This window comes from Parasteatoda tepidariorum, chromosome X1 (assembly GCF_043381705.1).
Source record: "Parasteatoda tepidariorum isolate YZ-2023 chromosome X1, CAS_Ptep_4.0, whole genome shotgun sequence".
NCBI lineage: Eukaryota > Metazoa > Arthropoda > Arachnida > Araneae > Theridiidae > Parasteatoda > Parasteatoda tepidariorum.
Window position 1 is genome coordinate 43579266 of NC_092214.1, and position 27092 is coordinate 43606357.

Sequence of the window (27092 nt, forward strand, 5' to 3'; positions counted from 1 at the left end):
CCCGGTTTACATAATTGGATGGCTAATGCTACCACGGTTCTACCATTTATTCATATTTAGCTTTTTTAATTGTTGCACTGAATATTTTTTAAAAAATGGCTCTTTGAATTTTAGTTAAGATTTGTGTTTCTCTTTCGCCAAGAAAAATTAAGTTTTAATTTACGCCGCAGTTTCAATTTACTGGTTTTCAACCTTATGTGTCTGAGGGCAACAACAATAAAGTTGGGAAATTACGGAAACCTAAAGTACGTTATAGGTAGAGAAATTAATTAGTGGAGGAGGACTACCGCTAAAATCATTCAGTTTTTTTTAACACTTAAACTGTCATTCTCGTATCAGATAAAGTCAACTAATTTTGAAACTACATTGTGAAAAAATTTGTGTTATCCCAGCACAAAAAATCGGGGCAAATATTTAACACCAAAATAGTGTAGGGGAACGCCATACATAACTCACGGATCTAGGTGTTTTACTGCACCAAGAACCAAGGGTAGTTCTTGGTGTAAAGAAACACCACGAATTTTCTTTTACTCAGCTTGGGGATATAGTAGTCACCAAGAATTTTGCTTTTCAAAAATTTATAATTGTAGTAAACTAGGATGCACTTAAGAGTCCATTAAGTTAATTTTACTATGCAATATAAAGTAAGAATCCTTTATTTAGGTTGTATATTTACACTGTAAAAAAGTAGTTGCCTCCATTTTTTGCGTTGAGATAAAAAAAAAATTCTACAGCGCATGTATAGTCACTTTTTTTATTTACTTTTCAAAGAAAGTAATTTATTTATATTCTGTGTGTTTGTTTATTGTGTGTGATAACACATATTTTTATTCACAATAAAATTAATTTAATAGCTTCAATAGCTTCAAATGTTTCGTTTAAAAAAATAAGCACAATTTTAGTAGTTGATTCGCTCAAATTCTTTCAAACAATTATTATTTTGCCAATTTTATTTACTTTTTTGCTCGGTAACTGCAATTCGGTGTTTAAAAATGCATTTATAATTAAAATATAAAACTGCCACAAATGCATTCCCAGCTATAAGATTGCTTCAAAAAATTTTTAAGTACCGAACTATTGTTATTACGCGAGTAATTGCATAAAATTGACAAATAACAATTGTTTAAAGGAATTAGTGTGAACAAATTCCTTAATGATTTTTTAAATGAAATATTTTTGCAATGAATCTATTAAATTGCTTTTAATGTGCATGAAGGCATGAGCTTTCAATAAACACACAAAAATAAATTAATAAATAAAAAACAAGTAAAAGTGACAAAGTAAATTAATACAAATTAATTATCATATTTGATGTCACCCTCTCAACCCATTAAGATTGATTCCTAGAGCGAGAAGATCCGAAAACTAGATCAAAAGTAAATCAGGATGCTCCGTTTTCTAGCGCACTGTACTTTAAAAGAATAGTATTTGTAATAGTTTTATACAAAATGTTATGAAATGTTGTTTAAAACATTTTTTCTGTCTGTATTAAAGCAGTCACGTAAGACGTTAAACATTTTCCATAATTCCAAACTATGTACAAATGTTTACATCCATAGAAAAGTGCAATTACATTTCATAGAAATCAAAATTGTACTGCTATTGTTTTGATTTATTGAAAAATATTTCCAAGGCTACGAATAAAAATATTTCTTTCAAAAATTTGTTTTAAACAACGTATTGAGACTCGTTCTTTATTTCCCCATAATGTTTTTAAAAATAGAGAAATATAAGATGTATCTCAATGTTTGCATGCCAAATATTAATTGAACTGAAAAGATAAATTCCATTATTCAGCAATAAAAAAAGATTCAGTAAAATGTTGGCTATAACATACAGAAAATATATCTTTTGTAACAAAAATTGCGAGAAAAAGTAAACTTGGCACGTGACTATTCAAGCTCTTTCACTACATATTGAAACTTATCTTTTAAGAGTCTTAATGAATAGGTAAAACACAATGTTCAATATATTTAAAAGAAAAAAAAATATAAACACGATCCAAAACATTACTTATCGCAAATATTCTTAACAATTGGTGAAGAAGAAAAATCAAATAAAGCGTGCACAAAACTTAAAAAGATAATTTATTTCAAGATATTTTTGAGTCAGGCAATTACGACTTTCCTTTGTTCGCAACAAAGAAAGCACAACATGTTATTCATCATTTCACGAACATATTTTTGACAACACATCTTTATTAACGGATAATTTGAGACTATTTTCTCTTTTCGTGTTGTAGGAAAAAAGTTATTTTTTGTCATAAAGTGTAACTGAGAAACGCAGCAAAGAATCTTTTTGAAACAGGTTTCAAAGCATTCAATGCACTACATGTAGCCATGCTGTTCATGCAGCTGCGTTTGTTCCACTGTATTGAAGCCATTCACAATCTTCCGATTCAATACAGAAGTGCTTTAACTTTGGCCGTATTGGAAAAGCAATTCTGTTGAAAAGATGGCGGGGTTAAAACCTTTAAGAATCCACCTAGATACACACGAAGAAAAAGATTCTCGTTTCTCAAATAATGCCTAACGTTAACTATGTTCGTTTTTCTTTTTGCATATTTTTCTAGTAAATAACTTTTTTGTGTGTATTTAGTAGTTAAAAACGAAATATGCACAAAGCGAAATAGTTTGCTATTTATTATTTATTTATAAAAACTTTCAAATGCTAGTTTATCCAATGGAACTAAGTAAATAAATGTAATTCCGGGAAAAATGCGTGCTATATTCTGTTGATTTAATGGTATGAAAATTTTTATATTTTATTTGTATACTTTGTATTTGTATACAAAATTTTTACATTCAAATAAATGGGAAAGAATTAAGCAGAAAACATTAAAAGCCTGGGGCTTTTTCACGGAAATAACATAATTTGTTTACTAAAGCATTTTTATTTGCATACAGATAGTGATTTAAATAATTGTTGAAAAACTTAATTATGTTTTAGTCCATTTTCATAATGTTAAAAATAATATTAGAAATCAAACAAAAATCATTTATATATTTGTATGTCTGAAAATACATTTATTAATGACATAATAGTGAGAAATGTGCCGAAATAGTTCCGAAACTAATGTAGTCTTATTTGACTACAAAAATACTCATTGTTGAGCAAAGTGATATCATTAGAACAGCATGTACTCATTTTTGAGCGAAATGCATAGTAACAAAAATTATACGTCATGCACTTATTTTGAGTAAAATGTTGTTTAAGCGAGAAAGGACATAGTCATAAAAATGAATATACATTGTTTTGAGCATGTTACAATACTTATTAATGAGTATGCATTGTTTTGAGCATGGTACAATACTCATTAATGTGTGCTTGGGGTTTTCAACTTCGATTTTGGAAAACCCTTTTATCGCTGATGAGATGCTTCTATTTTCTAAACTTTCCTTAAATGGTGAAAAAAAGCGTTCATGTTGAATTCATGTGAGTTAATTTAGTAATAAAAGGTCTGGCTTCATGTAAAATAAATTTTGTATTTTTCAATTATTATCGTTCACTGTTATTAAAAGTTCGCTAAATTATTAAAGTTGCTGTGTTTCTATAAAGTTATTAATTTCAGTTTGTTTTAAATTAACGTAGTTGAACTTTAACAGATTTAGAAGATAGCAATTACATTTGGCCTACTATATCAAAGCAAACCACTGCCGAAAAAAATCGAAACCTAGAAAGATTTATGTTTTAAATAAATTTTAAAACTCACAACATAATCTTGTTAATTTTTTAAGACTTATCAACTCATACAATTTGAATCATAACTATTAAAAATAACCAGTTAACAGTTAGATTTTACCATATATACCACAACATGCCCATGCTGGAGAAAACATTTAGATATAGACAGATTATTCTTTAAGTACAAAATTGGCTTGATATTTTCTGAAATAAAGTGATTGCATTTCTTATAAATCATCACTACTTATTTCTGTGTCACAATACATGTACAATTGTTTATTTGATTTAAATATTTATGAAGAAATCAAAAATAATCAAAATTTTCCTTTATCATGAGATTTATAATTTCCTTTATTTTTCAACCACTTTTGATCTAAACTTTTTCCCATTACCATGTAACTACACAACTAATAAAGAATTTTGCATTTCAAACTGTATTTTGACAAGCATATTAATTAACATCATTTTACATGCGTAATCAGTAACTTGCGGTGATAAGATGCTTAATTATGCTAAAATAACCTAAAATGGTGTAAAAAAGGCATTCATATTGAATTATCATTCTATGGATTAATTTAGTATCGAAAGGTCTAGCCAATTTGAGTGCCATCATATAGAATATTTTTCGTATTTTTTGAATTATAAGATTCTCAGATAAAGTTTACCAATTTTTGTAAGCTTATCAATTTAAATTTGATTAATGCAGAAACAAAGCAGTTGAATTTTTAACAGATTTAGAAGAAAGTAATTACTTTTGACCTAATTTATCCAAAGAAACCCTGAAACCTGAATATAGCTATACTTTAAATAAGTAATAGAGTTATATATATTCTTAAACTCACTTCATAAAATGGTCCATTTCTTTTGAAACTTATAAACTTAAACAACTTATCATAACTGTTGAATATAACCAGAATTAAGAGAAAGCAGTTAAATTTGACCAAACATAGCTCAAAGGGAAGTTTAGACGCATGCTGATTATTCTTTAAGCAATCAATTGGCTTCATTGTTTCTCAAATGTAGTAATTGTATTTTTTAGAAACCATCACTACCCATTTCTATTGCTAAATATGTATACAATTGTTGATTTGATTTAAATGTTTGTTAAGACATCAAGAATAATCAATTTCAATTACTATGATATTTCTCATTTCCATTTTTTTAATTTAAACTTTTCCATTACCTTGTAACTCCACAACGAATAAAGCATTTGTATTTAAAACTGCAGTTTTACAAGCATATTAATTATAATCATCTAATCAGTAATTTAAAATTCAAACTTTTCCGCTAATTTAAACATTATTCGTGGAATATCTACAGCTTCTTTTCATATAAATGCCTTCTTTCATCAAGAGTTTTGTTTGAGCTTTACGAGTAATCTTGTAATTAGCTGCAACGTGTGAGCTGCCTCCCACTTCGATGACAACCTAATCCTTCATTATACTTTTTCACTTATATTTTAAAATATTCAATCACTATCCTACTATTCTATTATGTTCATCGGTGTCTTATTGAAGGGATGGCTTTTAATAAAGCTTGTCGAGAAATTAACTGCTAACTCCATAAATAGAAGCTACTATTCACATGATGGCATATATTGTCCCTCCCACAATTGCTTTGCCTATCCTATACTTCATTGACGGTTAGAGTATGCAGCTGTTTAAACAAACGCTGAGGTTATTGTATAACAACATGGAAGAGCTTGACTAGATATAATATTAATGTCTCTCTAAAGAGAGTTGCGAGTTTACATGTGGTTTAATAATCGAAACACTTTTGAAAGGGAAGTGTTTATGCACTATATTACCATACAGAATATCGTCTTCGGTATATGGATTCCAAAACGTGTTTTGATTAATGGAACAGGCTCTTTATCCTCAAAATACACGCATATTCTACTTGTATATTAGTAAGGTTGTGTGTTGAGAAATTAATTACGTTGACAGTGGACAAGATAAGAAACATTAAGATATAATAAATAATTTGTGTTTTACTGTTCTTATTATTAATAGGTGATGTTTTGTTTAAATGGGCGTTGAATAAATTATTGATAAAAAGATATGTTTTCATTTGAATAAAGAATTGTGTGTTTTAAACAATGATATATATGGTGATAACAGGCAACATCAAGTAAAATATGGAATAAGAAAATAAAGTTTTCTGGTTCATTAAACTCTAAAATAGTAATGATAGCGAACAATGTGTCATTCATAAAACTATCCATGTAATTGTTTTGAAACATTTGACCACTATTAATGGATTCAGAATTTTATCTCAGATAACAGTAAGAAGTTATTTACTTCCATATTTTTAGACTTAAAACATTATTGAACGAATTCCTGTAATGGTCTTGAGATTATCATTTAACACGTAAAGTTAAAGGTTATTTCCGAATTTTTTTAAGCAATTCACAAACTTTCAATAATTGTTTTTTTCTACTTTTTTGTCGGCTAATATCATTGGAATTAAAATAGGAAAATATGTTCTGCTTATCAGATTAATTTTTAATAATATTGTTTATCAATGATCATCACTTATCTCTTTTTTCAGTCGTAATCACTGATTCCAAAAAAAATTTATATTATATATGTAAATAAATATAAATATATATATATTTATATATGATAAAACAAAGGAAAATTACAGACATATAAAAAAAGGGAGGGGGGAAGAAAAATAACAATAATAAAATAGCAAACAGCTGGGACAAAAAAAAAGGTTAAAAATTTTTTTAAAAATCCGGAATTATTTTCCGGGTTCTTTAAAAAAATTCTTTAAAAATATCTATAATTTTCCTTTGTTTTATCTTCATTTTGAACTTGTCTAATGAGTTCTGTTTAATGAAATAAATGAAATGTTCAATAAATGAAACTTATGTGTAAATAAATACTTCAATAAATTAAACTTTAATGTTCAATAAATGAAACTTATTGTTTTTCTTAATTTTCTTCGTGTTTTTTTGTATTTATTTATTTTGTTGTACATATATATATGTATATATATTTGTGAAGTTTGAAGCCTATTGACTACTGATAGATATGACAGTATTAGACTGTTACTTTTTTTTACTATTTTTCTTTCGTAATGAAATGCAAGTTTATATTTACTACAAAGTCTAGTTTAATAATAAATACTCTTGCTTCAAAGATTGAATATATAAATATAATATATTGAATAGATAAATTAATATATACATTTGTAATAACTACTGACTAATTTTTTCTCTCTGTCACCATTTAATATAAATTCAGATACCTTTCACAAAATGTTAAATTTTAAATGTTTTATTTAAAAAGAAACTTAAAAAAACATTTCTTTTCAATCTAGGATTTAAAACTAATTGTATGAACCATTTCAGCTTCCCTCACTTTTCCATAATTGCATCGTACATATTCTTAAATATCAAAAGTACAGAGAAATAAATTGTGAACCCTGAACTAAAGACAATTGCAAAATGATAATCAATACTGTAAATGATAATTTATAAAATGTATTAGAGTTTGTGGTGCATGAAATATTGTTATTGCTTGGGTAATTCAGTTCGATTACGTCCAAGTTTAAATAAAACTAGAAATGAATAATGGTTAAGTATTAAGGAATATTTTAATGAAATATCCTATGTTACTTTAAAACCCAATACTAATTTATAAGATGTTTTAAAGCTCAAGCTGTTCAATATGTATACCTTTTAGTATTCAATCATATATTTGCATTTCAATTTAGAATAATATTGCAGAAAATTTCCTGGCGTATTATACTGGGTAGGTGATATATTAGAGCTTCGGCTTAGCTGAGGCATATTAAAGGATATAAGCGTTTCATTTTATGGAAATTCAATTTTATTTCAAATAATTGGTTAAGTAAACATTGGATAATGTAAATATATATCACTTAGTATAAATGTAGACGTCTCTTTGCCTTTCATATACCAATATATTCAAATAAAGATTGGTAGAAACTTATCTGTTTACTTAATTTTAGGTGCAATCGGAAATTGGGAAGAATGGTGGACATATGATGGTATATCGGGTAAGTAATTTTCTTTTGCACTTAATAATGGAAAAATAAATCTTATTTTCATCTTTCTAAAAGAAATACTTTTGCATCTAACTGTTCCTTAATGATTTTTCTAGATAGGTATCTAATTAGTTTTTGAAATATCCTCTAGATGGAAGCACATTGTTCTTGAAACACATTTCTGAACAATTTGATAATGTGAATGTCGAATAATTGAAGATCACAGGAAAAAAATGCTTTAAATGTCCTTTTAATAAATATAAAAATTAGCTTTAAATTTATTATTTTTGAGCTTCTAACAAAAATATATTTTAAAATTTCGCAATATATTGATTTTTCTTTTAAGCAACTACATGTAGCCATGTAGTTGTTTAATTGTTTAATTGCTGGAGACGAATTGTTTAATTGTTGAATTTAATTGTTGAAGACTTTTGTATATAAAATTTTATTTTATTCACATATAGCTTCAAACGTAACATTTTAAATGGAGAAATGCATTAAGTGAAATTCTTGTACATACAATTAGCAACATAAAAGCCAGGTGGTCCTAATAATTTTTGTCACAATTATTGACTTTTTTCATGCACTGCGTTTCACGTTATGCCTTACGAGTCATCCAATTAAAGTATCTCAATTAATTAGCGTTGAACATTAATGTGATGATTTTGAAAACATAAATCAATTTCATGTTAAAAATTTTGAAAAGAATGCACTTTATATAGTAGTTTTAATATTGCTATTCCTCACAAAAATATCACTAATACTTTTGCGTTAGAATTGTTCACTTGTAGATGCTTTAATAAACAAAATATATATTTAACTACAGAAAAATGGCAAAATTGCTATACCTAAGACTTAAACATAAAACAAGTTGTCCCAAAATAATATAAATCAGTATACTGGTACCAATGTAAAGACAAAATGAGCTGATATTGTTTTTTTTTTAAATTTCCTAACTTAATAAATAAATATGTCAATGAAGTGGCAGGATATTTCAATATTTGTTTAATTAATATTAGCAGAAATTATAGGAGCTTTAGAAGCTGTGTGTAGGTATACATCTTCTTCTTTATTGGTAGTACAGTCCAGAGTGGGCCTTAGCCTGCCATGCAATGCTTCTCCAGACAGCTCTATCCCTGACCTTTATCTTCAAGCTGAAGATTTTAAATTATTAATATATAGGTACTAAAAAGAAAATATAGAACCTTTTCAAACAAGAAACTTCAATTTATAAAATTAATAAATTATACTAGTTATAATGCTCCCAATGCATAAATAATTATTACATACATTTTTCTAGTTCAATGAGTTGCATTGTTTTGATAAATTGATTTCAGCATTTTATGGATTAAAAAAAATTAAACTGAATAGGGAAAATTACTTTTTTCAAAAAACTGTAATTTCTTTAACATAGGTTGAAGTTACATTACTGAAAATGCGATCTCATATCTTAAGCTCATCAATCTTTTTTTTTTAATCCTGTTGAAAAGAATTAAAAGCAAGCAAACCAGAACTCTAGTTAATTAAACACAACACTTTATATGAGATTTAAATCAATCCCGCGGATACAACACTCTGCCTAATTCGCCATTAATCGATCTCCTTTAATGGACGCCCTCTGGTGAGTGTGACGTTTACTTAAAATCTAAAACCTTCTTCTAGCATGTTTAAAAGAATATAAGGGAATTCCATATTACAACTTAATTTACTTAGATAAGAAAACACATTTTTATATTTATAAAAAAAGCTACCAATGACATCAGTGAAGAAAAAAAATCTAGAAATTTTATCTTGCCTGAAAAGCTGAAAGAATGTTTTGTGTTTAAGAAATAAGAAAGCATAGAAGTTCTAAGCTCTTTTCAAATTAATGTAAAGCTTTTTCTGCTGTCAATATGTTATGAAACACCGACAGAATTTTAATGGAATGCTGTTTGTCAGTGTGGTAAAAAGATAAACAGAAAAAAAAGCTAAGTGGCTTCTGTTATTCTAAGCCATTAAATGCGGAGTTTAAAGGTTTTTATCTTCTAATTAAAGGTGGATGAGAACGAAAATAAACCGTATAATATAACCTTACATTTTTTAAAGGTATTGTAGAAATATCATTTAAAACTAATGGGAAATTTTATTTAATTATGTACACCAGATTTAAATGAATTGCCAGATATTGTTTTATTATTTTCTCGTAATTTTGCATTTGTAATAGTTGATGGTATATAATGATTTAAACAAATAGTTTTATAAGAATTACAAATATTGCGAAGATTTATTACTGTAACAATGATTTAAAACAATAATATAACTATAAGGAAATGCTTTTATTTATTTATTTAACTTAAATTAAAATAGTAGATTCGTTACTCAAAAGCATTTTAATTGCGTATATATATTTATATTGGTATTGTTTAATTATAAAAAACTGTCTGATAGTTACTAAAAAAATCTGTTAGATTATCAGAATTATGTTTGTACTAAAATATAAAATCCGAAGAAAAAATAGTTTGAAAAATTATATATTTTATAGTTCATTCATATTAAAAAATGTATCAATAATTTATTTTTTAAACTAAATAAATTTCATTTATGAATAACTGTTTCTCTTAGATCTAATTAACAACAAATAAGAGGAAATTTTAAAAAAAAATTGCTTGGAAGAATTTACCTTTAACGCAAAAAATGTTTAATGCTATATTTCTTAACCATAAATTATTAAAATACTAAATACAATATTGTTCAATTATGTTGACCTAAATCAATATTGTATACTGAATTAACTATGAAAAATATGTTCAGTAAAAATTCTGCATCAAAAGGTTAAAGCAATTTTTCTTATACTATGCTTATTTTACGAATGAAATGCAATCACTGCTGTATTTCTGAAAATAAGTCATTTTAAATTTTTGATTGTTGTATAATTTCCAGTCACACCAATTTATTAATTTCAGCAAATAAGTAAATTGAAATGGCTAATTCAACAGGAATTTGAAGCATTCTTTAAAAAAGATCATTTTCGATTTTATTTTGCGCATGTTTAATAATTTAATTTAGAGTTCCTTAAAAATGGTATTGCTGTTTTAAATATTTAGATGTATTCCTGAGTGTTTGATTATGCCACGAAAAAGTCAGTGAAAGAAACTCTACTCTGAAATCGAGCAACGATCATATTTTATCACAATTTCGATATCGCTGCAAAAGAAAAATTTCGATTCACAATTTGGGCGAACGGGTAAACGATGAATTTAGTCGATCAAGAGTTTTATTGATAGATTTCTTACTACAAGGATGCATTTGAAAAATGAAAACAAGTTCATTTTGATGCATCTGCCAAGTTTTAACGTTTTTATTAAAAAGTTTATCATTTTTATAGCGCGTTGAATCCAAGATGGTCGCATCCGAATCTTCTGAAGTATCAAATAGGGGGGAAAGAGTCAAATTCGATAAATTTCATTTTAATGTTCTCTTTTCTCATGGTACATTGCCCAACTTTTCAATTCGTCCAATGATTTATTTTTATTGATTTTTCTTACCAAAATAAAAATACTAGGTAAAAATGAAAGTGAAAAAAAAAGAAGAAAAAAAAAACGGTTTACGGCGAAATTTGAGTCAAATGTGCATTCCTTATAGCTTCCACGGTCATTTGGCTCTATCTGGATTTTTCAAAAGCACCGGTGGCGATGGTCCACAGTTTTTCTTATTTCGGCATTTTATTACATTTCAAAATTTATTGATGATGTTTCTTATTCGGTCATTTGTGATTTTAACAGAGTTTGGAAATTAAATTAAATTTCGTAAAAAGTAGGTATTTAGTTTTAATGAGAACTTTGAAAATATTCTTAATAATAAGGTAAAAGTATTGAAATAGTATTTTAATTAAATGTAAATTAATTTTAATATATTTATTCCTAGCAAAGAAACGATTGTCCTTTTTTTGGACATTTTTCAATGAGAAATTTGGCAATAATAATGCAAAATTAGTTGCAATAATTTTGATGTTTTAACGATAAAAAATTAGTTCTCAAGTACTCTTGTTTAATTGAAATTCTCCGTTTGGTAAAAAGGATACAGAATGCGAAACAAAAATATCTAATAAATACTAAAAATTTTTTTTATTATTCTCTTAAATAGTGCAAACATTTGATTTGTTTAATGTTTACTCCATTTAAAAAAGCATGTAGCTATGCATGCTTTTTTGAGTGTTTTAATGACCAATTGTTGAAACTTTGACTGCCACTATTTTTATGTTTTTTTAATTACAAATATAATACCTAAAAACTGCATAAAATAACAGGCTTTGGTTGTTTTTAGTGATTAAATATAGCGATGCAATGATATTTATAGCATATATTTGGTTTTAAAAAAATATACTGAAATATATAAATGAAACGATAAATATGTAACTTTTAGTTAGTTATTATCTTTTTGTTTCAAATTAAACTATATTGTTAATTTTCCGACGTATCATTTTCAATTTAATAAAAAGCAAAATTATTATCAAAACTAAGTTATACTAGATCAAAGTTATTATCTAATAGCAGTTATATTAAAAACAGCATTATTATAGAAAAATCATTATTATTAAAACTGAAATTATTATTCAAATTCAGATTTTTTATGTGAATTTAATTCATTTTTAGGTTAATTTAGTTTATTCAGATTAAAAGTGTATTGAATAAAATTATCAATAGCTAACAATCTCTTGAAAACTTTATACTGCTTTAAAAAATTGGATATAAAGGATTACATTTTTGTTCATAGTTTTAGGGTTACATTAAGTTGTTATTTTTTTAAATTTATATAAAAGCTTATTTTTATTTATTTTAATTTATGAAGATTAGTAATAAAAAATTTGTGAATGCGTATAATTTTTCAGCTTTTTCAGATAAACTGTTGAGTTATATACTTTTAAAGTTAGAAAAAAAAGAAGCAGAAAAAATATCTCTTAAACTTCCACTTTCGTTTAAGGTTTGTATTGGTCCTCGTTAAACTGTGCTACCGTAAAGTGCTCGACTTCGCGTGCAGGTCGTTGGGCTACCGAAGCAGGGGTGCCATCCCCTCTGCAGAGGATCAAAATTGTGATAGCATGTCTTCGGATCATCCTCAGGGATGCTTCCCAGACCGTCGCCAAAAGCCCATTGTGCAGCTTTGGTGCGACGTGAATGAACTACAACAATCGTCTAAGGTTTAGAAGGAAGAAACAAAAGCTAAGTTTCAGATTACATTTTGATTAAAAAAAAATCTATATTTTTTGATCGATTATGCATGAGGACTAATAGTAATGAAATCTGCTAAACAGTAAAACCTTTATTGCGCAATTTTTCAAATTTACAGTTCTAATTTATAAAATTTTTTGTCTCTTGTGCCCCTCTTTTAAGTCCCACGTTAAGAGTTAACTAATTTTTGGTATGATAAACTATAAAATAATTTTACATAAAAATTATTTATTAGAGTGTATTAAATATCTACCATTATTATTTATTCATTATCATTCTTGTTAGAAAATGTATAATCGTTTGCGATTATTTAAGAAAAAGTGTAATATTTATTATAGTAGAACTTAAATACTAATTCAAAGTTTAAATAGTTAAATTTAATGCATAAATAGTCAATATATATGTAATACAATTAAAAAGAATATGATTAAAACTTTCAATATAATATAAAAAGAAAAAAAATACAGTTTAAAAAAAATAACTTTAAAAAAACATAACGTTTTCAAGCATATAAAATTAAATAATTAAACTACTGCAAACCTGCTGCTTTTTCTATTCCTTTTTTAGAATGCTTTTGATAATGAATTAGTTTTAACTTATTTGAGTGGAATTTCGTTGAACTTTCTAGAAGATTTTCTTTCCACATTTAATTTGCTTATTTTCTCAATTTTTACTTAAATAATTTGAAACTTATTATTTCTTATGATTTTAAACTGCCTTTATGGAATTTTGCATTGTTCTGAAAATATTTCTTTTTAATGCATTTCATTATTCGAAATGTTAAAACGGCATCTTTGAAACAAAAAGTAGTACTAACTAAAGGAATCATAAGTATTAGTCAGTAGACAAAAGTAATAAATATGAAATAAAGAAAAATAATAATTTTTACCTTTTATTTCTAGATGAAGATCTTTTAATTAATGCTATGAAAATGATGTTGATTTTCATATATTTGACATGTTACACATACAGTCACTATAAACACCGCAGTTTTGAATAAGGAAGCATGCATTATAACTGTTTTCTTTCTAATCTTAAAAATCTTGGTTTTGAACTATAAGTAAACTTAATAGGTTTTTAAAAATAATTTTTCAGGGTTTCCATTATTTCTATATTCAAGAAAAATGTCAGAAAAATTATTAAATTCAGTTTAAATTATAATTTGCTCTCACTCCAGTTTACGCTCATAAGTTCAATAAATTGTGAACTTTTTTTCTTTAATATTTTAGCGAAGTATTAATTTTTAATCCAGTAAATTCTCTATCTTCTAGGTTGAGTTAGAAATCGCAAGTATATAAAGTTAAACTTTGATAGACGAATGTTTGGTATGGATCGAATATTTAGCGCCGGCATTCAAATAGAATAAAAAACATAGATATTTAACTCAGTTTTTATTCATTTTTGTAGTTTTATTCTTCTATTTTTAAATGATTTTTTTAATAATAACGTTTCAAGAATAAATACATAAATAAATTTATACCAGGAGCAATATTTTACACAAAAGAAGTAAAAATTACTTTTACACCTAAAGATATATTTTGTGACTGAGTATGTGTTTAATTGTTCTTATTTAGTTTCAAAAATATGCGTACCCTTTCTAAACGTTAAAGGAAGGTTATATTTCAAAAACTTTTAATTCAGATCCTAGTTTGAAAAACAAATTTATATCTGTGCTAAATGCATTTATTTATAGACGCATTGTTAAAAAATGTTTAAAAATAAGGTACATTTTAAATATCTGGCTGTATATCTGGACGAGGAAACTGTTATGTACTGCAAAACATTAAACAACAAAAAACATTGTTTGCTATAATAAACTAAACTAAAGTCAGTGACAGCCCATAGAGGGCCAAGGCCTACTGTGCCCATCTCAGTTTTCTTGACCTTGGGCTCTGGGGTGCAGGAGCAGATGCTCCGGTCAGGTGGTCAGCCGAACGCGGAACCCCCAGTGTTTAGTTCCCAAGCATGCTAGGTGCTGATTTATCGTCCCACTGATGGGATGAAAGGCTGAGTCAACCTTGCCCGGTCCGAGAATCGAACCAAGGACCTGCGGCACGACACAGTGAAGTGCTACCGCTCAGCCACCAGGCGTCGTTTGTTATAATAGTTATTATATAAATGTATTTTGATGTTCTCGAGACTTTAATTTTTATTAGCCATTATTTTAATTATAAAGTAAGTTTTCTACAACCAAAATTTAAATTCTCGTAACTTGGAAAACTTGAATAGAAAGAGAAGATTTCTCTATTCTCTATTGTTTTTAATTTTTAAACTAAAATTTAAGACAACTGATTATGATTGTGATTTGACTTAACATTTTCAATCAGTCATCAAAATAACGAATTTTTTTAACAAAATTTTATTATTTTTTTTGTAGAAGAAGGGGTTTTAAGATTACAAATACAGTTGCTTCAAAATGCATGCTCATAAAATTTCCTCGATAATGTATTCGGATGAAATTTCAATTTGGAGCATATTCAAGCTAAATAGACTATGTTCAGTTCATCTGTTTCATTTATGTATTTATAACCATTTCACTAAATTAGCAAAGCATTCAAAATATCAGATGACCGCAATTTAAAATATTCCAAAATTATAATGTGCATTTGTTTAAGACAAGATAATATTACACATTAGCTTTTTTTTCTAGTTTTAAATTACCAAACTGTATGTAAATGACTTTTTTGGTAAAAAATACACAGTTCTCGTTTATCAAATCATACAGTATTTAAACCATTCATTTGTTAGCTTTTACGATCATATGGTAATAGTTTGCTGGAAATTCTGGTTTTCAAAATTATTACACATCAGGTTATCAAAAATTAATACACATTCAGTAAAAAATAAGAAACTGAAAAGTAAATTTAACCGAGCAAATGATTTTTATGCCAGGCTCTAAAGTATCATGATAAATTTCTCATTTTTACCGCATTTACCAAATTTTATTACTTGTTATAAAACTATATTTTACGGTTAATTTTACGAAATATATTACTAAAACTCTTCGAGAAATTTTACCGATCTTATTGGTGTTTCCATAGAGTAAGAAACACGGTAAATTTTACCATATTCCAGTAGTATTGCTCATGTTTTCTTTCTCAGCGTTTAGTTAAATATCCATATAAATGATCTAAAACTTAATGACATCATTTTTACAATGATTGGCAAATGACACATGAAATACAAAGGAAAACAACGTACTTCAACTATTTTTCAGTAAATATTTATTTTACGTAGAGTGACATTTATTTAAAAGTTTATTAAGTCATTTGTATTTTCGTATTTAAAATTCCAACGTTATAAATAATACTTTCCCGCTTTTTATTCATTAAATGTTCAGAGTTTATGACTCTCCTTTGCACCATCTGCCTCCGCTTAAATTTTTTTTTAAGTTTAAATAATTAATTTCTTCCAATATTACGAACTCGTTTTTCATGAGACACAAATGTGTTCAGTTATGATTTTCCTCCCAACTACGAATATTAAGATATTATTTCTTTTGTGGTGATATAATTGAAAAAGAATCTAATAATAATGTGACAGTCTAGTGCTTGGGCAATGAATTAGAAAAAATAAAAAGAATCTGAAAAAAAAATCGATTTCTTACCGGAGAAAAATAAAATGAAAAATACTGCCTTTCAAAAATTTTTTAATCATTTACAATAAAGAAGTAAAACGGAGGAGAAAAATGAAAAAAGTTGTAGGGGTCTGATTAAATCTACTTACCCGTAAAACTCACTCTAAAATTTCCAATTTTAGTAGTCATTGCTAGACGCATCATTTTTAAAGTTACTTTTTAATTACCATACATTTAATTTCAAAAAATATCTTTCTGAAAAATAGAATATCTTTTTCGTGCCTTTTAGCCAGACATTTCTTGCAGAATTTAATTACTATTATTTCTGTTCACTGTGTTTAATAACAATATTTCTTTCAATCTGTTGCTAGAAAGCATTAATATCGAAAAAAAAATCATTTTAAGAGGTTCGTTTGATACGAGAAATTAATTATTAGCATAGAAAGTGTTTAAAAATAACTTTCTAAAAAATACGATACTTTTCCGCTTTTCGCTATGAAAACAGATTAATTTAAAATGAAACTTCTGATTTTTTTTAAAAAAAATTCAATACTTTAATTTATTCCTATAATGGTTATGGTAACTATTAAAATTTTATTAGACCTTGACAGTCGCATTATTTTTAAAGTTATTTTTTAATCATATATATATATAACTTTAAGAGTAATTCATAACTACAAAATACAGTACGCAACTCGTACCTTTTGAATAAACAGTTTCTGCAGAATTTAATTTCTGTTCATATGTATCTCTTTCAGTTGCATCCTCTATCCTTCTCTTGTAACGAAGCAGTAAAATCAAAAAAATCAAACTATCATTAAAATTTTCCTTTAATTACTCAAAGTTATTGTTAGCATAGATAAAATTAGAAGCAACTTTCTAAAAAAATATGACGTGTTTCTATTTGTTACTAAAAGAAGGTACAAAGGTAAACTTTTGATTTGTTAAGATTTTTAATACTTTAAATTAAATTTTATGACATATGATTGCGTTTTTAAAAAAAAAAAATATCTTCCAGATTTGAATTAACAAAGTTTGTTGTTTTTTTAGAAAAAATATGACTCTCTGAGTCACTCTTTCCACGAAAGGTTCCTAAATCAAAAACATAATTAATTAATTTTTCTAAAGATGGCTTTCTCAGCTTCACTAGTTTTAAAGCACTGCATCACCAACTTTATATAAGCTTCAGTCTTCGATCTCCCGTTGAATCAGTAGTTCCGAAGCGATAGTAAGGCACAACAATTTAGAAAGCATTACGTAACAAAACTTGGAAAATGCAATTCGTGTCCATTCCATTTCATTTCATACTGCAGCTTCTCTAGTTTCATGAAAGCTTCAGTTTCCGATCTTTTTTAGCCTCAATAATTCCATAAAAATAATAATGCACAACAATTTAGAAAACGTTACGTAACAAAACTTGGAAAATACAGTTCGTGTCCATTCCATTTCATTTCATACCGCAGCTTCTCTAGTTTCATAAAAGCTCAGTTTCCGATCTTTTTTAGCCTCAATAATTCCATAAAAATAATAATGTACAACAATTTAGAAAACATTACGCAACAAAACTTGCAAAACTGCGATTATTATCCACTCCATTTCATACCACAGCTTTATTAGTTTTGTAGAAGCTTAAAAAGAAATTGTTTTTTAGTTTCATCTACTTTACAAATCATTTATAGATTTTACAAATAATAAAGACTCGTCATGGGAGTTTCTGAAATTCTGGTATTTAATGGAAACAAAAAAAGTCCTTAACTCCTTAATTAAGCAAAATCTTAGTTTTCACAGATCAGATCAAATTTTACAGATCAGTTATTAATTTTACAAATAATTAAAAAAAGCTCTAAAATTTTTTGATCCATAGTCCGTTTAAACTGAATAAATTTTAAACTCGTCATATTTTTTTACAAAAATATATATATTTTTAAAGGAATAGCATGTCTTTTTAGTTACTATGCTCGATAACATAAAATTTTTAAGTGCATTATTTATGTGATGTATTTGTTGTTAATGGAAACAGTCTTTGCCTAATATTCAATTTTATTTTTAATTATTGTTAAGGCAATATCTGTGGTACTATCACTACTTCAAATGATAAATATATTATTCCAAAAATTAGCTTAATGTGAATAAACTGATGTGAAATTTTCAGCAATTACAGAAAAAATTATATATGCATATTTTTGTGAAATAAATTTTGATAATGGCCACAATAACATGCGTTATCTTAATATGCATCTTTTTTGAAGTAATTAATTCGAGAATCTCTCCGGAATCATCACTAACGCAAATTTGAAAGATAATGCTTCGAATTATGGTCCAGTATCAATAAACTAAAACCCTTTCATTATACTGAAGAGTATAACTAGTTGTAAATCTACATTAATCACATAGAAAACAGAGTTTACAATGTGCAATCACAAGTTAATTTTAAATGCACATTTATGGGAAGTTTGTTTTTTGTTAATGCTCGCAATAACATGCATTTACTTAATATGCCCATTTTATAAGTGAATATAATTTCATAATTCAAGAATATTACTTCAAATAATAGTTCAGTATAAATAAACAGAAATAATTCCATTATACTGAAGTTTATAACTGGTTGTAAATCTTCATCCATTACAGAAAACACTTCACTGTCTTCGACAACAAAGAAAGGATGCACATCAAGTCGACGGTCAACAACGGAAAAAATAACGAGAAAAAACGAAATGTCTTATGAAAAAAGGAGAAAAATGCAGCTAGGAAAGAAAAAAAAGGCAGACAAGGGCGTGAAGAAAATTTATTGAATCTGGAGGCGAGAGGAACTCGTCCATCAGCTTTATGTTAATGAGAGCAACCAACGTCTTTAGAACGTCAAACTAACGTTCGTGACCGTCGTCTCGTTCCTTGTGGATTCGCAGCTGGAATAAGGCAGCTTGTGATGGTCTCGAACAGAACCGGTGAACAGAAAAATATTCAATTGATCTTTTAGGGAGAAGACATTTTGGCAGACTTATTCATTCTGTTTCTCCTCTATTTTTCTTTAGATTTTGTCACATTTTATCAAACGCTTTAGAATAGAAGTTCTCCCGGGCCGATAGAGCATTAACCTGGCTTTTCTATGCCAAGCCTCACAACTGAATATTTACTCAACTGACCTAAACTACCTTATATAGAAATAAGTTTGTCATTATCGTGTTTATAGTGTCACTTCCTAGGGGTATAGGAAGCTTTTGAAAAATGGGAAAAAGATCCCTGTTATATTCTCTACTAAAGGAAGACTTTTACGATGTATTTTAACACCTATAAATAATTCATTAGGTGTTATGTCTTTCAAATAGAGGCATTTGTCTAGTATTTGTCTGAGAGTGTTTACGAAGAGTTAAATACATTAATATTTATGTTAAAGAAAATATTTTCTATCTCGGCTTAACACTAGCATTACGGTATTTTCGGTACACCTACAATGGCAATAAGAGTTCATTTTAACGATTCATCTTAAATGGAAAAATAATATAAGCTTTCTGCGAAAGCAATAGAAGGTGAAGCTTATGTTTATGGAGTTTTCTTATACAAGATGCAAATAAAGTACATAAAATATTATTGGGTACTCAACTAATGGTTTGCATAATGGCTTTGCTGTTTCTAATGCAATTAAAGAGTTAAGGAAATGAGAGATATAAGTAATTTTTTTCGCAAAAAAGTTTTGCTGATAGAAGTTTTTATTTTCGTCTTATTAAACTGGATGAAATTCATTTAATTTTCTAAAACAATCTTCTAATTCTAAAGATCTCAATGGATGTATAAGTCTAGTGACACTCAAATTCTTTTAGGGAGCGAAAAAAATGAGTATTTGACATGTGAAAAGTGCATTTAAGAATAAGCATTAGACATATAACCTAAGGAAGACCAGCCTTTCTACCAGATGGCTAGTTAAAACGTCAATAATGCTGTTGTCTTCTGAAAACAGCTTAAAGTAGTGCTAATGATTCATAAATGTCGCCACATATATGTTTGGGAGCAAGAAATTAAAGCAAGACATCGTATTCTTTTCCAAGTGTCAACGTATGCACTTAAATCTCATCCAGTCAAATTCACACAAATACCACATACATATTTCTTCCTCTAAGATTTTCATTTATGATTGAAGTACTTATGTAAGTAGATGATTTGATGCATTTGATTCGAATAAAATTTAAGACTGAGATTCGACTTAATTATTTAAAATAAGTCTACTAATATTAGTAAATCGCATATACAGATAATGAGTATAGTTTAATAGTTTAAGCTTTTTCTCGTCAAATGTTTATAATTAGTTAAGTTGAATCAGTAAGACTGCTTTAAAGCAGTTAATTGAATTCATTGATCAATTTCGATTAATTTGAATGAAGGATTTCAATTGATTTAATTGATTTATATCTATTAGATTTGAACTTTGATCTGCTCTTTCACAAATACAAATCAAGGAGCATGCTTGTATTTTGCGTGATTAGTTATATTATTTTGATTTCTTTAAAAGCATCGATTGATTTATTCTGAGAATGAATCAAACTGAAAATTCGAGGGATTGAGATTTCTTGTAATTAGTCTATAAAAGATTATTGAAAATAATGAATTCATATAATTTAACTCATGTTAAAGAAGGAAATTAGATGAACAATTGCTCATTTTTAGACTTTTTGAGATGCTTCAATACCGAGAGAGTTTGAATCTTTGGGCGTGGGTATTAGTATTAAACAAAACTAAATTTATGTCGTTTTACGGGATTAAATATTATAAATTTGAAAATAAATAAAATGAATATTTCTTAAAGGAACATGGCAGAATGTTAGAGAAGTATGTATGCAGCTAACTTTCGGTGAAAATCTAATACAAATACACAAATTGAAAGCTCATGTCTAGATGCATTTTATTATTATTTTCTTTTGCCAACATTTAAGAAACATAACAAGATTTTGAAATCTAGACATGTTTAATTTTCTTTACATCATCTGAGCACTTTTATTCGGATTTAATTTTATCTTGACATTCCCAGTTTCAATTATTAAAGTTACCGTTAATGAATACTGGTTGAGGCTTTGAGTAGAAATTGTCTCTTTTCTATTATTTTCAGTCTCTTATTTTTCTTTTTCAAAGTTAAGTGTGCATACTGATCTTTCTAGTTTTAATAATCTTGCTGTTGTCAAATATGTGTTTCAGCTTCTAAACATATGCGAACGAAATTAAATAAGTAGCAAAATCCAAATCTATTCAGAAGGCTATGAAAAACAATTCACTTTATGATTTTTGGGGGAAAATGAAGTCTGCGTAGATACAAGAAATGATTAATTTTGAAATATGCATGAACTGACGCTCAATAGTAAGAAAAGGAATTGATTTTTCGGATTTCAGCCGCTGTGTGAGCTTCAAAAAGAAGAATATTCAAATTAAGAGAGGAGCCCAAGAATTCATAATGATTATTATAATTTTTACTCCGTGATATATTTTATTCAAATTGACTTCAAAAAAGATGAATTTGTTTGAAAGTATGCTTTAAAATATTCTGTTGAATCATCTGTGGTTGTTTAAGATGTAAAACTATAAAAAGAAATAAAATTCTTAATGTTAGAAATGATTAAAGTTTTTTAAAAAAATAGAAAGTATTGTTTCTAGCAATAAATTAATTTATTAAATATTTTGTTGTAGAAATTGTTTAACGCATAATATGTCATGTTATAAACATTTTTCTTCGAAAGTGACAAATGTGTAGTACTAGCAGCTTTTTCTACACTGAAAAAAATGTGTGATCTTAACTTCCAAAATATGGTAAAATTTATCGTGTTACCAAAAAGTTCTGTATTTTCCAAAGCGTTTTGGTAATGATTTTTGTAAAATTAACTATAAAATATTGTTTAACAGGTAAATTTGGTAAATGTGGTAATTTTATCTTGTCTTCGAGCATGTCATAAAAATAATTTATTTGTTATATTTGTTTTTTTCAGCTTTGAATTTTTTTTTCTAAATGTTTGGTAATAAGAACTACAATTTTGACGACCAGAATTTTCTATAAACCATTTCTCTATGAATGGAAAAATTAACCAAGTGAACGGTTTAAGTACCATTTATTTTAGTTTTATAATTCTTTTTAACCAAAATAGTCATTATAATATAGTGCGATAATTTTTTTATATTTTTTTTCTCCTCTTAATATAACACTATATTTTGAAGATAAAAAGTCAGAAAGAAAATTTCATCCGAAATATTTCAGTAACTGTTATAACGGATAACATAGTGCAATTAGTAGCTTAATTTAGTTTCTACCATAAATTTTACTAAAAATATAAGAACTTTTATATTTCTAAAATTTTTTAATTAAGCACAGTTTTATGAAACTAGACATAAAAGAGTTATAAACATGATGTGAAACTTCCTACCAATTACATAAAATAAAATAGATGAATTTTCATTTTCAATTCATTGAATACATGTAAATACGTAAAAAGTATGGTCTTGAAAATATTAAAATTACAATAATTGAAGCCTTAGTTGTATGTTTCCCTCCGAAGAAAGTAAAAACAGAAAATTTACCAATTTGTATATACATCTGAAATAGTTGATATGAATTATTTTAAAGATTTAAAAAGTATTTTCCTTTAAAGAATTCGTGATTTTTATAATGGGTTAATCTTTTCTTCTTAAGGAATTGCAATGGATAAATATATTTTTGTATTTTGAAAATATAATAAATATAATAAGGTTTTATATTCTTCTACAATAGTTTGATATTTTTAATGGCTGTATGTTTCCCGCCGAAGAAAGTAAAAACAGAAACTTTACATAAGACTTACCAAGTTTTTCATGCATCTGAAATAGTTGGCATGAATAATTTTAAGGATTTAGGAAGTCTTTTCTTTTAAAGAACACTTGATTTTTATAATGGATTAAAAGTTAAGCGTTTTTTTTTTAAAGAAATTGCAATGAATAACATGTTTTTTTATAATTTTGAAACTACAATAAATATAATAAAGTTTGATATTCTTCTACAAGAGTAGATGTAATTCAAAATTCAATGTGAAATTTCATATTCCAGCAGGCAGGAGCGCGTCTGAGGTATTTTTTATTTAATTTTTTTGCATATTTACCCCTAATAACGTCGATGCCGATCCTTAGCTATTCTTTCGTCTCTCGATGGGTTTACATTCAGTGTCCGTTTTTAAGAATAGTGCCTGATATTGCTGAAAATTCGTATCTCTGGAGTACTCGAAATACATATGCTTTAATTGTAACTCTCTAATATTAAAAAAAAAAGCAATTAAACTAATTTTTTCAATGGAATTTTTCGTCGTATATTTTTACTTTCTATCTAATTCATATTCTTATATTTTTACATCCTATTCTATTTATAAATTTATCCAATTTGTTTTTTTTACTTTTATATTACTTTTTGTACTTTAAATTTGTAAATGCTAGCTGCCCATTCTAAATATGAGCAATTTCATTCATTTTACGTTGAAATCATGAAATCTTGGAGCATTTTATGCATTTTGTTGCAATTATATTTAATCTCTAGCTAGCTAAATAATTAAGAAAATGTATTTATTATCTTTTCTTTAACTACAATTAATTTTAATATATACGCGTTTGAAAATTCATATTTCATTATATGCATAGATTTATTTACAATGCTAGATTTTTTAATATGTCAGAATATATTTTTTTCTCTCTTTTTCATTCTCTTAATAAGAATAGTGCGACTGTTACATGGTTAATAGAATTTTTACAATTTAAATTTCATTTTAGATAGTTAAACACATAGCGAAAAAAAGAGTAACTTTTATAGCAAACCTCTAAATATTTTTTTTAAATTATCGAAATTATTTCTTTTTTAAAATACATACCTGAATTTTCACTTCGGATAACCCCCTGCAAGGATAAGTTTTAAAATATTCAGATAAACTAATCTCAAAAATTTTATTCGAAGGTATTTAGATGGTATCCTTCAGTTAATTTAAAAAAAGTATCGCAATAAAAATGTAATGTAGTAAGTAAATATTTTAAAAAATAAATACCAGAAATCCCTTTTAAAATTTCTGAAATCGAACCCCTTGGACCTCATGACAGAAAGAAAAATGTATTTTTTGCTTTTAAAACTACAAATTTATTGTTTTATTGGTTTCAAGGTTAAAATTGCAAACAAAAGTTAAGTCACTAATTTCTAGGAAACCTTCAAACTTACATAGCTTTGATTCAGTAGACATTATGATTTACCTCTTTAAATGAGATTGGGCTTCATGATCTTACGTTTTCCCGCTGTCATTTGACTCATTTTCTACTATGTATATAACTTGTTCTTCAATAAAATTAAACTATGCAATTAAACATTCTTTAAGAATACGCTTAATTTCGAAGCTCTTCTGACTATTTAGTAATTTGGTATGACGGTAAGCAATGGTTAAATCTTGGCATCACGTATTAATGTAAATAGTCTCTAAAGTTTTACTCGAAAATTCATATTTCTGTCCACTTTGAGAGAAAAAAAAAAGAAATAAATACACACCATGATTTGCATCTTAAAAAGAGATTTGGGAGGATTATCATTTGTTCTCACGCTTTCATTTGAATCATTCTCTGTTATGCATATAATTTGCACTTTAAGACAGTTAAGCTATGCAAAATTCGCAATGCCTCTAACTAATTAATAAATTGGCATGATGGTAAGCAATGATAAAAGTTTGGTCAAACGTCAAGTACATAAGAAATTACGTATTAGAATATCCTTTGACCTCTTCATAAAATCTTAGAAATTGATGGACCGATTAAAATATTATCTATTGTTTTAAAATAATCAATTCATTGTTTTATTATTTTCAAAATTAAAATTGTAACCAAAGGTTAATTCTCTAATTTATAATAAACCTTCAAGATTACATAGCTTTGATTCAATAGACATCATGATTTACCTCTTTAAATGAGATTGGACTTCATTATCTTATGTTTTCCCGCTTTCATTGGACTCATTTTCTACTATGTATATAATTTGTTCTTTAAGAAAATTAAACTATGCAATTGGACATTCTTTAGGAATACGTTTAATTTTGTAATGCCTCCGACTATTTAATCATTTGGTATGACGGTAAGCAATGATTAAATTTTGTTCTAACGTCAAGTACATAACAAACTACGAATTAGTACTCGTAACCTTTGCGTTCACGTGGTGAAGTAATTGAAAAGAATAGGAAATTTATCGAAACGAAATTCAGTTAAGCAAATAGGTCACAGCTATATTATCTCGGGGAACAAGAATTGTACATCTATGAGAAAGTATGCGCCCCATCAAATGGTTTTAGCATATGGCAAAAGTGAACTAAGCTCCAAGAAGAGAGAAAAGACATTTAATTAGAATGAAGTTCTGGAAGAATGCAATTAAATTCCATTTTGAAAGCATAGGTCAAGTGTATATTAGTGAGAATTTCTCGCCCTTCTAATGTTTAGAAATAATCACTTAGTACAGAAAAGGTATTTAAATTAGATAGGCGCGATTAAGAAAAAAAGTGTAGCTTAGCTCTTTAAGTCCCATGATGTTGAGGCGAAAAGAATTCGATAGAATACTGAAATTAATCATCTTTTATTTTGTTACAATTTCAATTTCGTTTGAGTTGTTTCCTAGAAATAGAATAAGAGAGAAAATTGAAAAGGTGTGAAAATCTACTTTACGGACGATGGGAGATTAAAGTTTGCCAATGAAGAAAAGAAATTGCGGTGTTGTAAATAGAATGGAGATTTGGGCAATAAACAAAAGTTTTTAACATGTAGTAAACTTAATTAGGAAAATAGGGAGTAGTGGTTATTAATTTAAAGTAGAAGAGCAGCAGTGATTTCATCGTGTTTGCATAAAGATGAAACTGAGTAATTTTATTGTCTGCGAAGACGGTAATGATTTTTCTTCAATGAAATTCGAATTTGGCAGTCTTTTTACATGATTTATTATTTTAATTTTATTTTACACTCATTTTCAATAATCTGCAACCAGGAAATTATAATTTTTTTCTTACAGTTTTTAAAAGATTTTGCAGTTTTTAACTTGATATTTAAAGGAGTTTGCATTCAGCATAAATATTTTTTTAGTCAATCACTTAATATTTTCTAGATTATAATTAAACACAGATAGCGGGGAAATATAATAGTAATAATGCATTAATTTTCATATTATAATCTTCATTTTTTTACTATTGTTAATACAGGTGTTTCCCTTGATTAAAAACTTCATTTCCTACAACAAACAAGACACACTTTAAAATTTAGACTTAACAAACACGATAGATGTGCCCATTATCAAGAATTTAAGAAATCATAAATTGCTGCACATTGTTGAAATATTATGCAAAGCCAAAATTATTTCCACCACGGTTACATCAGCTCATCTTGATGCCCTGGAATTTTGTCTTATTCATGAGTCTGCTGATTTCATGAGTCGGATGTTTTTTAATCGGATGCTTATAAATACTTTTCATATTTAATGAATATAACCTTTATTTATTACACTCGCAGAAAACATCGGTTCATTATTATTAATGAACCATATTATCGATAATATTAACCATAACCATATATATATAAATTTTAAATAATTTTATATATATATA

At 27.0% G+C, this 27092-nt stretch overlaps 1 protein-coding gene across 1 annotated transcript in view; it reads left to right on the forward strand.

Moving 5' to 3' along the window:
- LOC107447997 (carbonic anhydrase-related protein 10-like) overlaps window positions 1–27092 on the forward strand; it is a 595805-nt gene that overhangs the window by 63249 nt on the left and 505464 nt on the right. The window contains exon 2 of the mRNA XM_071187366.1: window positions 7666–7713. Within this exon, the coding sequence (XP_071043467.1) occupies window positions 7666–7713 (48 nt within the window). The remainder of the gene's footprint in view (window positions 1–7665; window positions 7714–27092) is intronic.